This window comes from Paroedura picta, chromosome 1 (genome assembly GCF_049243985.1).
Source record: "Paroedura picta isolate Pp20150507F chromosome 1, Ppicta_v3.0, whole genome shotgun sequence".
In the NCBI taxonomy this organism is placed as follows: domain Eukaryota; kingdom Metazoa; phylum Chordata; class Lepidosauria; order Squamata; family Gekkonidae; genus Paroedura; species Paroedura picta.
In genome coordinates this window covers 53830177-53842464 of record NC_135369.1, presented here as the reverse complement: position 1 = coordinate 53842464, position 12288 = coordinate 53830177, and the positions used below count along the sequence as shown (strand labels likewise).

General features: G+C 43.9%; 1 protein-coding gene across 2 annotated transcripts in view; it reads left to right on the top strand.

Moving 5' to 3' along the window:
- INTS7 (integrator complex subunit 7) overlaps window positions 1-5371 on the top strand; it is a 54601-nt gene extending 49230 nt beyond the window's left edge. For both annotated transcript variants that reach the window (XM_077338641.1, XM_077338640.1), the window contains 2 exons: window positions 2322-2507; window positions 3602-5371. In XM_077338641.1, the coding sequence (XP_077194756.1) occupies window positions 2322-2507; window positions 3602-3904 (489 nt within the window). In that variant the 3' untranslated portion in view covers window positions 3905-5371. The remainder of the gene's footprint in view (window positions 1-2321; window positions 2508-3601) is intronic.
- The last annotated feature ends 6917 nt before the right edge of the window (window positions 5372-12288 follow it).

Here is a 12288-nt window from a genome sequence, read left to right as displayed (position 1 = left end):
CAATACTGGGATCTTAAATAATTATAATTATAATAATTATAATTTAAAACAACAAAACTGTAAAATAACTGAGTGGTGTCACATTATTTCCCAAAAAGATCCCCTCAAAAGAAACTCCTTGCTATCCTTTTGGAACTCACCGGAGAGGCTGCTTGGTGAGCCAAGGGGATTCCCCTTGGTACAAGCACAGATGTTAGAACTGCTCCTTTGTTAGGCATGTTCAGTTTCAGTACTCCTTTGTGTAATCAGTTGGCTGTGTCAATAGCTGTTGAGTAAATGACTGCTTAGAGCATGTGTGCATAAGATTGTCAGAGCTGAAAGTGAAGGGCTCTTAACAAGCTAGAGAGCTTAGTTCAAAGATTGCAGAATTTGGCAAGATAAAATCACACCCCAGAGCAGTGGTCCCCAAACTTTTTATCACTGGGGACCGGTCAACACTTGACAATATTACTGAGGCCCAGGGGGTAGTCTTTTGCTGAGGGACGTCACTGCTGTTGCCTGAGCCCTGCTCCACTTGCTTTCCTGCTGGCGCCCCTGACTTCCCGCCGCCTGTGGGGGGCGCTGCCAGCAGCAGCTGCGCAGTGCCATGCCGAAGGGGAGCCCCAACCATGGCGGCCGCTGGAGAGCACCAAAGGTGAGCTGGCGGCAGTGTGGCAGGGCAGCCCCCTGAGGCAGCAGCTGGGGAGGAGGGTGAAGAGCCGCGGTCCAGTACCAATTGATCCACGGACTGGTCCCTGGACCGGGGGTTGGGGACCACTGCCCTAGAGCATAAGGTTTCCCACAAATCAGGGTCACAAAGCTACAACAGTGTTACGGCTTTTCCATGGGTCAAGCCAGTTCTATGTGTCCCCACACCCAGTCACTCCTCCTGGCAGGGTTATGATCTGTTGGAAAGGGCTGGATAATTGGACCTCTGGATGAAGTGACAGGTTAGCAGCTTTGAAACCCTGCTGTAAAGAATAAATGGCATATCAATCCTATGGGTGCGAAAGAAGCAGAATGCTTATGTCCTTGGTTGTACCCCTAGAATTGCACTAACCGTCTAGGAGAGGCAAACAGCCAAAAAATCCACCTCAAATTCAACAGTGTGAAAATCCACATTTTGTGAGTACATGAGAGATCCTTTCCAAGGACCAGAGACTATCAAAGAGAAAGGGAAGGTGATAATGACTCTGGTCTAATTCAGGAGGGAGGAAGTGATTGTTCTGAGAGAGGAGATATGCAAGATACTTATAGGTCCACCTCTAAAAGCACTTCTCAAGGCTTTACTTGGTCGAGCCCAGTATTGACTCAGGTTTTCTCTAAAACCACTATGGGCAGGAACTTGGTCTTCTAAAAACTGAAAAATCAGAATTCTCAGGATGCCAAACCCTGTGTTTATTGCCACACTCCATGGTTATGCGGGGCTGCATGAAATGCACTCTGCTTAAGTATATGCAGGACGGTGCACACATTTGTCAGAACCAATTGGTCAATTTTCCCTGCATTGCATCACCATACATGGGCATACACACATGGGTTGAGTGTTCTGTCATCTGAAAAATGTCAGTACATCATGAGAGAGTCTATTCTGAACCCTTCTCTCTAACATGATCAATTTGTATGTGCAGAACATCTTTTAAATGGCAAACTGTTCAGCATTGTGCACATATCCCCTTCCCCACCCAAATTCTGTGGTTCAGAATTTTACAGCATACTGGCTTTTGCTTCTTCCTTTTGTGTTTTAGACAGCAGTGACCTGGTAGTTCAGTTCTTTTATTTCCCCCCCCCAAACAAAAAGAGAAACCCAAGAGCCTGCTAGTTTTCTGCAGTTTAGCACCGCATTAGTACTAGTATACCTGTCAGTGAACGTTTTAGAGTTTGTGGACATGAGTTTGTGACATTTTAAGTAGGGCAAGATAAAGAAGTCCCTGCTGCTTTGGTGATATAACATATTATCTTGGAAATGTGTGTCTTATAAACTTACAGAAAGCATTGGCAAGAGATCCAGTTTATTCCTCCAGTATAATTTTGTTTAGGAATTCTGTTGATGATTGTACTGCTTGGTCTTATCTCAGCCTTTGCCTTGTAATGTGGTTCTGGGAATTAAAACCCCCAAATATCATTCCTCTTAAAACTCTAAATAGTGTGATCCAAAACTATTTGTGAAGTGTTAAAATTCCAAGAAATGTAAGAAGTGAAAATATATTGGTTATTATGCAGTATGCCACTACCTTTTGGGAGGTGAGTTGTTTAAAATTCCTTTTGGGAAGGGGAGTTGTCTCCTATTCAAGGATCTTCCTTTTGAATAAATGCAGCATAATTTCATCTGTCTGTTTCAGCTTGCCCTGTCACCGTCTCCACGTAACCCTGCAGAGCCCATCATAGTTCAGAACAACCAGCAACTGGCTTTAAAGGTCGAGGGAGTAGTCCAGCATGGCTCTAAACCAGGCCTTTTCCGCAAAATTCAATCCATCTGTCTAAATGTATCTTCAGTACTACAGAGCAAATCTGGACAGGAGTACAAGGTATGGGAAATACTTCTTTACACAGTGAGTGATTAACATGAGGAATTGGCTGCCAGAGGATACAGTGCATTCAGAGGCAGTCAACCAGTACAAGGAGGCAACTTCAGGAGAAAACCTCAGATTCTATACCTTGTTGTTGGACTTTTAGATGAACTGATTAAGCACTCTGTGAGACAAGATTCTGGACAAGATGGACCACTGGTCTGATCCAACAAGGCCCTGTGTTCTTAATTTACCTACCGTTGTCCTGCCTGAAATCCATGAAGAATTGATGAATTAGCAAGAATTTCAGCTGCCTGTTTTAAACCTGCACAAACAGCTTTGATTCTGTGGAAAATGAGACACTAGCAATGCAAGAGGGAGAGACTACTGTGAATCAGGTGGTTCTTTCCCCCCTTGAACACTGGCACTTTAGTATTCTGGATGCATTTCTGACAGGGGGATTAGACCTGATGCAAGTCTTAGTGCAGTAACTCTGCTAAATTTCCCATCATGTGCATGTTGCTCAGTTATGTCTGCACTTCAGAAGCAAAAGACAGCTGGGAATAGATAATCCTTTTATTCATTTGCTGTCTTGGTGATAGCACTGGAAATACCCTGCCAAGAACATACATCTGTTTGGCAGTAGGAAACCAATCTGCTCAAGTGAAAGAATGCTGATGACTTGACATGGCCAATCAGCTCCTAAAGGTTCCTAAGCTCTGGGCTTCTGATATGGGCAGCTGAGCTTTGTACAGCCATTTAGGACAGAGGCATGAACAACTTTTTATGTTTTGCATAGAAGATGTTCTAGATGCCATTAATGGGCACATTGGCTTATTTTCCCCTTTCTCTGCAAAGTCAGAGGCTGCTTCCAAGAATGGAAGGACGATTGACTGTCACCCATGAAAGCCAACCTTCTGTTTACACAGCAAAATGGAAACACCAGAACATTTCCTTTGAGAAGCAGCATAAATTGGCATTCCAACTTTTCTTAGTCTGAGGAAGAGTGCTTGCACTCGAAAGCTCACGCCTTGAATAAATCTTTGTTGGCCTTAAAGGTGCTACTGGACTCTGATTTTATTGTGCAACTTTTCTTGTTCTTTCTTTCTCAGGTATCCGTGGACAGTCTGACAAATGAGATGGAGCAGATGGTTGAGCCTCACAACGATTACTTCAGCACACAGTTCCTCTTGAACTTTGCTGTTGTTGGCACTCACAGCATCACCGTAGAGTCGTCTGTCAGAGATCTCAATGGCATCATATGGAAGACTGGGCCCAAAACCACTTTGTTTGTCAAGTCTCTTGAAGATCCCTATTCCCAGCAAATTCGGCTGCAACAGCAGCAAGGGCAACAGCCGCCACCGCAACCTCAGCAGCCACAGCCGCAGCAACGGACTGCGTATTCCCGGTTTTAGCCCTCCCGAGTGCTCTGTAACCTCCGGGCCATGAGCTTCGTGTTCCTTGGATGCTGCCGTCTCCCACCTCTGTCCTTAGACTCTGCCACCATTGTCTCTTTTGGGGTAATATCAGGGAGTTTTGCCCACCTTCTGGCTGCATTCCCGTGTGCAAAACACAGTGCGATTAATCTTCTTAAGCAGCAGTTTGGGTGGGGTGGGAGATATAGTTAAAGCTGAACACAGTCACAAGCTGTGTTGGTTTGATTTCTTTGGTTAGATTTATGTGAGCTTTGTTGCGTGAAAAGGAGGTGGGTGTGAAGAACATTGAATCCATGCTGTGGCAGCTTTCTGATGACTTTTTTGGCACACACACCAGCTCCATTTGCTCATTTGCTCCAGGTTAACTGCAGCCTGGATACACAGTGAAGCATGAGTTTAGCCTTTTCTGTATTGCCCGGTAATGTGGTCCCTTAACTCAAAGAAAGAATATGTGAACTGTCTCATAGTGAAGGCCTGTTGACACTTGGAATAAAAGAAGGTTAAAATTGCCTCTCCTTCCCCCAGCTTGAGCATCACCAGCCACTGCCTCCCTTTGGAAAGGCAGTGAGTGAACAAGTCTGTGACAACAGTAAGTGCTGCAGACCAAATTGCTCTTCTAGTTGACAGTTCCTGAGGAGAACCAATTCCACTGCTGCACTTGTGCTTTTCAAACCAGTTGGGATTTCTCTCTCTGTAAAATAATTCATTCTGAGCCAAGGTATTATAAAATGCCTTTACAAATGTAAAAAGTTGGCAGAAATGTTTAGAGATCCTAATTGGATTGATTGTTAAGTCGTCATTTTGATCTTTACCAGACTAGAAAAAAGATTAGGGTATAGTTCCCATTATGAAGTAGCATTCTTTCTGCTTCTGGATCCCAGGGCTCTGCTCTTTTGTTACCTCTGTGTATGTATGACAGTGCTGAAAGGATGCCAGCTGGGAAACTGAAGAATGCCTTGCTCTTAGTTGTAGGGGGTATTTTCCTCCCCAAAAGAACAGAAATGAATAAGGCAAGGAAGATGTGGAGAAACACTGGAGGCACACACTCCAGAGTCCAGGCAGTATTTGTTGAGAACATTTTCTGGTTAGTCATTCAGGCTAAATAGTGATATAACAAAAGCAGATGTACTCAGTTGCATTTGTACAGGGAATAATGTTTACCTACTTTTCTACATGAAAAGTAGATTACTGGAAGGGAGCGTACATACATAGGGCCTGAATCCTAGCATTTCAGGATACACTTTGTACAAATTTGAGTATGATCTGCTATTCAAGAGTCTTGAATAGAAGGAACTTTCCCCCTTTTGACATTTGTCACATGATCTCTAACGGAAAAAATATATCCTGTTCATCCCCATTGAAGTTGATGGTTCTGAGTTGTTTCAGTGGGCATGTACTTCAGGGGACTGGTGAAGAATGGAATAAACTGTGTTTTATTTTGTTACAGCTTTCAGGGTGTCACTGCTGTTTTCTGACTCCCAGTAGCCTACTTTAGTGTTAAGCCATACAGTTGTGTTTTTTTTCATTGAAATATTTTTGGTATCCTAATGCAGTGGTCCCCAACCTTTTTATCACCGGGGACCACTCAACGCCTTTTACTGAGGCCCAGTGGGGGGGTAGTTTACTCCTCTACTCTCAACCACTGCCCTAGCACTCTCTGATCGTTATGGTAACGTTTAAACATCCCTTCAAAATAAGATACAGACATGCCGCAACAATGAAGTGTGTTGTAAAGGGCTGGGGGGGGTGAAGTAAAGGGTCGGGGGGGGAGAAGGCGTCCTTCGGGGCCCACCTCCAATTAGTCGAAGGACCACATGTGGTCCCCGGCCCACAGGTTGGGGATCGCTATCCTAATGGATAGGTTCAGAGGGTAGTTGCAACAGCCTTTCCTAACAGGATTTGGATTTTTTAAAAATATATATATATATATATATTGGAAAACTACTTGGATGCTATTTATTTATGATGCATACAGCCTTACCTGTTATGTGCGGAATCATCCAATAAAGGTTGAGTGTTTAATTATTGTGCTTCCAGTCAGCAAAACTGGGAATATTAGAGATCAAAAATGGAATCTGATTTTTTCCTTGGCTCAATTTCTTTCTTAGAGTGTTCATGCATATTGATAATTAAAGCATAGTGGGAAGAATGTCAGACTAGATGACTGGGTTCAGATCAGGTGACTTCAGATGGACCGTGACTAAGGGGTGGACTGTAACTCAGTGGAAGAGCCTCTGCTTTGCATGCAGAAGATTGCAGGTTCAATCCCTGGCATCTCCAACTAAAAGAATCCGATAGGAGGTGATGTGGAATATCTCTGCTTCAGGGCCCGGAGAGCTGCCAGTCTGAGTAGACAATACTTGACCTTGAATAGACCTCTGGTCTGATTCTAAGTAAAGCAGCTCTATGCATATTCACAGTCTCTCAGTTCAACCTATTTTTCAGGATTGTTATAAACATAAAATAGGGGAGGGGTACATGACGTATGCCACTTGCAGCTCAGTGGAGCAGTGGGGGGAATTATGACAATCTCTCTAGGTGAAACTTAGCAGATAGCTTCTCAGACAGTTTCCTTTTTCATAGAATTTTTTTTGTTCAGAAAGGTGAAAAATACTCCATGTTACATATTACAGAACCATTATTTGAGAAGAGAAAAACAAAGCAAACATAAAGCTGACATTTAACAATACATATCTTGTTCTTTTAGATCACCCTAGGGTTATACACCACATATTACATTTTTCCAGATTTAAATTTTCCCCCAAGATTACTTATAAAGTTTGAGAATGTATTATTTCTTTACATCTTAGTTTTTACCATTCAATATAATATTGGACTCCATTTTCTTATTAATTCCGATGCTGATCTACTATGTATCAGCTATGTGAGTTTCGCCATTGTCCCCTATTTCATCCGTTTACTTAACCAGTCCATATTTGGCAAGGATTCTTGTTTCCATCTTGATCCATAAAGGGTCCCGGCAAGCTTCTTGGACAGTTTCAAGGCAGGTGAAACTTTGTTTTGCACAAGAAGAATGCGTACAATATCCAGTAGTCAGTCATACAATTAGGAAAGAGAAGCATGTCTTCGCGACTACTGGAGGCAGAAGCTGTGATAATACAAACAAAAATGAAAAGCTGTAAACATTTGGTATTGATATTGAAGCTGGATTTTCTGCAAAGCTGGATGCAAAGATGATGCACCAAGGAGAATTACCTTCATTGGGGGAAAGAGGATTCAGGGTGCAAGCCTTTGCTTTTAATTCCTCATGCTACTTAGATAGTCCTCATGGTACATTGTTATGCCAGTTGCTTCATCTAATGCTTCAGAAATTATGCCTTAAATTATGCTCTTTTATAGGCCAGTGCAACCTGTCTGAATTCCTGAGAATGTCAAGGAGGGACACATAGTTTTCCTTTTCTGAGACTGAAACCTCTGAATACGAGGCCTTTACACTGCTCTCTCCAACCATGAACTGGTTTGCTGTCAGCTCGGTTCACTGTGCACAGCTGCAAGTGAAAAGTCCAGGTGTCCAGTAGCTCACATGTTTGAACTGAAGCCTGAAATCCTTGCTTTTTCTGTAAGTTTGTTTAATCTCCTTTTTGGACAGGTAGTTAGTCAAATCTGGACGTGGCAGCCCCAACTAAGATTCAAGGAGCACAACAGACTTCTACAGGTCTCCTGCTGCACTTACAAAAACACCCACAGACGCCCCTGCATAAGTGTGATCAAGGAATACAGACTAATGACTGGTCAGATAGAGTCTCTATGCTGTCTAGTTCCACCTACTTAGTTGATGGGCACTGCCTTTTAAGAGGAGAGCATGCATGGAAGCCAGTTTAAGAGTTGACCTTTGCAGTTCCAGCTTTTGCAAATTTGCAACAGCACACATGTGGTCAGAAATATAGGACTACATCTTTAACGCCAGCATGTCTGTGTTTTTTGCTGGGGCAGAGAAGCAAAGAAAGTTTCCCCTATAGACAATGCTGAACTTCATCTCCTGTAGAATTCTGTCCCCAGAGAGTTCTGCCAGCTTTCTGTATTGAACTGTTAACCAATTTGTTAAAAATGTGTTATCCACACACACACACAGACACAGACACATACACAAATACACACAGAGCAGCCTTTCATGGGTGCTTTCTATTTGGATTTTTGCAATTATTTACTTGTGTAAAATTCCCATTACATTTTGGTTGTGTAACTATTTTGAGTTTTCATGTTTCATGGGGCTCTTCTAAACTATTTGTAAATTGAGGGCCAGAAAAATGGCATCTAAATATAAACTAAACAGGAAGTTTGGGGAAAGAGACCACCTGGAAGAAGAAAAGTCCCTATCATCCCTACAGTCTCCCTTGTGGGGTACCTAAGGGTCCCCCACTTTGTTCAACATCTTTATGTTCTGTCCCCCACTTTGTTCAACATCTTTATGCGCCCTCTGGCCCAGCTGGTGCAGAGTTTCGGGCTGGTTTGCCATCAGTATGCTGATGACACCCAGCTCTATCTCCTAATGGACGGCTGCCCGGACTCCCCCCCGGGAACCATTTGCCAGATGTTTGGAAGCAGTGACTGAATGGTTCGAGCAGAGTCGCCTGAAACTCAACCCCTCCAAGACGGAGGTCCTGTGGCTGGGAAGTAGTGGGTGGGATCAGGAAGCGCGTTTCCCCATCCTGGCAGGGGCGCAACTTAACATCGCTTCCCAGGCCAGTAATTTGGGCGTGACCATTGACGCCTCCCTGACTAGGGAGGCGCAGGTCAAGAGAATAGCGGGCCAGGCATTTTTCCATCTTCGCCGAGCCCGGCTACTAGCGCCCTACCTGTTCTCTGATCACTTAGCCACAGTGATCCATGCGACAGTCACCTCCAGACTAGATTTCTATAACTCGCTCTACGAGGGCCTACCCTTGTCCTTGATCCGGAAACTTCAGCTAGTGCAAAATGCAGCTGCTAGGGTCCTCACTGGCACATCTTGGAGGGCCCACATCCATCCTGTGCTGAGGCAGCTGCACTGGTTGCCAATTGCTGCCCAGATCCGGTTCAAGGTTTTGGTATTAACCTTTAAGGCTTTACGCGAATTGAGACCAACATACTTGAGGGACCGCCTATCGCCCTATGTCCCCTGCAGGGTGCTACACTGTGGGGGGAAATCTATTGGCCGTTCCCGGCCCTAGAGAAGCACGCCTAGCCTCAACCAGGGCCAGGGCTTTTTCAGTCCTGGCCCCCACCTGGTGGAATGAGCTCCCAGGTGAGCTGTGGACCCTGCGGGATTTGTCAGCTTTTCGCAGGGCCTGTAAAACGGAGCTCTTCTGCCAGGTTTATGGTTGAGGCTGGGGTTTGCGAGGTAGATCGTTGCCCCCCCCGGGGGGGTCTGAAGTATACATCACCTCCATCCATTCTCTATCGCCTTGGTAGGTGGGAGTAGATTGTGATTGGCTGCCGCCATGTTATATTATGATTTTAAATGTCTTTTAATGGGGTTTTAATTGGGGTTTTTAAGACAACTGTCACCCTCCACGAGCCTACCCAGGGAGTGGCGGGAAATAAATTAATAATAATAATAATAATAATCTTGAGGTGAAGGAATTTAGCCTGTGCTGAGGAAGACCTTTCTGTGCCTGAGACCCCCAGGGATCTGATGCCCCTCAAACTAAATGCTAAGCTTCTTAGATGGGCCAATGGTCTGACTCCATGTGAAGGAGCAGCGAATACAACCCCTGGATTTTACTGTGCCATGTATAATTCTGTGTGACTTGTATCAATCTGAAATTTGAACTATAAGTCTGTATACAGAAGTGTGTATATAATTTAATTTTAAGGAGTCTTGTGACTCCCTTAGCAGGTTTATTTTGGCATAGGTTTTATTGACAGTGTCAGCTGCAGTCCTTAGGGATCCACAAGATTCCTGTTTGTTCTTTCTGCAGTAGGCTAACATGACACTCCAGAAGAATTTCAGTTCTCATAACCTGATTCATAGCCAAATATGTGAACTGATTCCACTCAAAAGGATTATGTTCTACGAGACGATTCACACAAGTGCTGATGTACTTCAACTGTGTACAAAGCTTGTGTGCAAGTTATGTTCCTTTTCTATTACCATATTTTGAATTTCTCACATGAGTAGTTGATTTGAACAACAAAACTAGCATAAGCTGCAGTTGATCTATAGACCAATCATCAAGATTTGCTTCTTAGAAACAAGTTCCATTAAATGAAATGGAATTTACTCCAATCCATATTCAAATATTCCTTTGTGTAATATTACATACTTAGGTGGTAGTTTCTGAAATTCATGTTTTGTTTTCCCATATACCAGGCTTTCTCAACCAGGAGTTTCCCAAATGGGCGAGAGTTAATTAATGTTTAATATATTTTTACATTTGTAAACATTTGTTGGGTGATGTATAGTCATGTTGATCCATTCACCCCTTTCAAAATGGCCAATGATGGGCCTAGAGGGGGTGGGAAGGGGGAGGGGCCTTGGGTGGGCGTGTACACAATTATGCTTTCCAACCATATTCCGCATGATTTAGCCACTTCTGGGGTTAGCTTCAGAAACATATCTGATATAGAGGACCTGTAATATTCCGCCCCCCCCTCTCCCCTCTCTCTCTGCATGTCAAAAGGATGGGCATTTTACTTTTGCAGAGTAAAGTCTAGACCTTCATAATTTACAGTTAGGAATGCCCTACCCCATTTTTAAAACGGTATTCATCTAAAACAATGTTTTTAGGGCCATAGTACAGAAAATAAAGAAGCAGCAGTGTTCAGTTCCTACTTACACAACAGCCCTCCAAGGGTCAATGCTTTTACTAAGACAGGAAAAGCGTAAAATCAGGGCTCTCTTGGGAGTTAACTCTAAAATCTAGTTGTCACAACCAAACAGGTCCCTATATTTGGGTGTTCCTGCATATGCTGTTGAATCCAAGTGGATTGTTGCTGTGTGCCAAAATGGTTTCCTGCCTGTAATTAGTGTCATTATGTCTCAGCAGCAGAAATGGGAAGTGACCTGTCATTCTAAATTTAATTTGCTGTGAGCGCTTATTAGCTCTAGCATCTCTTCCATTCAAATTGGCTGCTCCATGTTCAAGCAGAGTTTGTAACAGACTGGCTTTCTGTACTCTTGTAACTGCTATGGGAAACCTCTTTACTGTCTGAAATGAGCTTCACATTTTGGACGCTCAAGGAATTCAGCCGTTCCACATTACATGTCTGTCCACAGAGATCTTCTACATCAGGGTGCCCAACTTCCTTGAGTCTGTGGGCACACTTGGAATCCCAACTCAATGTGGAAGGCACAGCCACAAAATATACACACACTCACACACACACACACACGCACACAGCATACGTATCTATAATTAAGATAGCTGAAGCTGAGTTTAATAATTATTTACATGTAGAAGATTTCTTTACATTAACTTTACAACAATAAAAGCAATCACCATAGGAGAGAGGCAGAGATGAGAGAACAGTTAAGCTGTACACACACAGGGCAAGGGCTGATTCCAGGGCCGAGCCTTCAGACCGCCTTCCTCCTGGAATCACAGAGACTCAAACTAGGCTCCAGAGGTTTCCCTACAGGGCAGCCAGTAAGTCTAATAAATAAATGACTGTTCAGTCTGAGACTGGTATGAGAGAGGTCTGATTCTGATTGAACTTAGCTGAAAAATCCTTCTGTGGAGAAACTCTGGTGAGAGAGCAGGGTTTTCTACTGAGAGCTAATCTACACGGATGCTGGACAAGGTGAATCTTACTATGGAGGAGGAGGAACCTGGCCTAGTTAAGGGAATTCAGAGGTGTATTTCCCCAGATACTTGCATGTGAGGAAGACATTCGGTTACTACAGAAGGCAGTGGGATACTGAGGGGCATTTCCCACGGCTTAAAAATAGCACAATGGTTGCCGATTGAAAACGCTACTAATTTGCCATAACGCACGACGTCGTCAACAATCTGCAACAATCCTGAAACCGATCAGCAATAAGCGCTTCGTTGTGGCGCTTTCAGGGGAATCCAGAAAACTGGATTCACCCTCCGGATAGCGATACACTCCTGCAACCAATCTGCAACAGTAGCGCTAAAGACCTGTGCGTTACCATTGTAGCTGGTTCTTCAAAGTCCCTCCCCCTGGATCTCTCCTCCAAACTTCCGGCGAAGCGATCGCCATTTTTTTTTCTCGGAGCGAGCGGGGATAAACGCACCGGCGAGCCTCTTTCTGTTTAGAGGCTTCCCTGGCTTCAGTCCTTCACCTTTAGTCACTAAGCACAAACCACTTAAAAGCCCGTTTGCTGAAATAAAGTCCCTTTATTTTTTACACATAAATTCAGCCGAAAATCGAGCCCGTGAGAAGGGGGGGGGGGAATT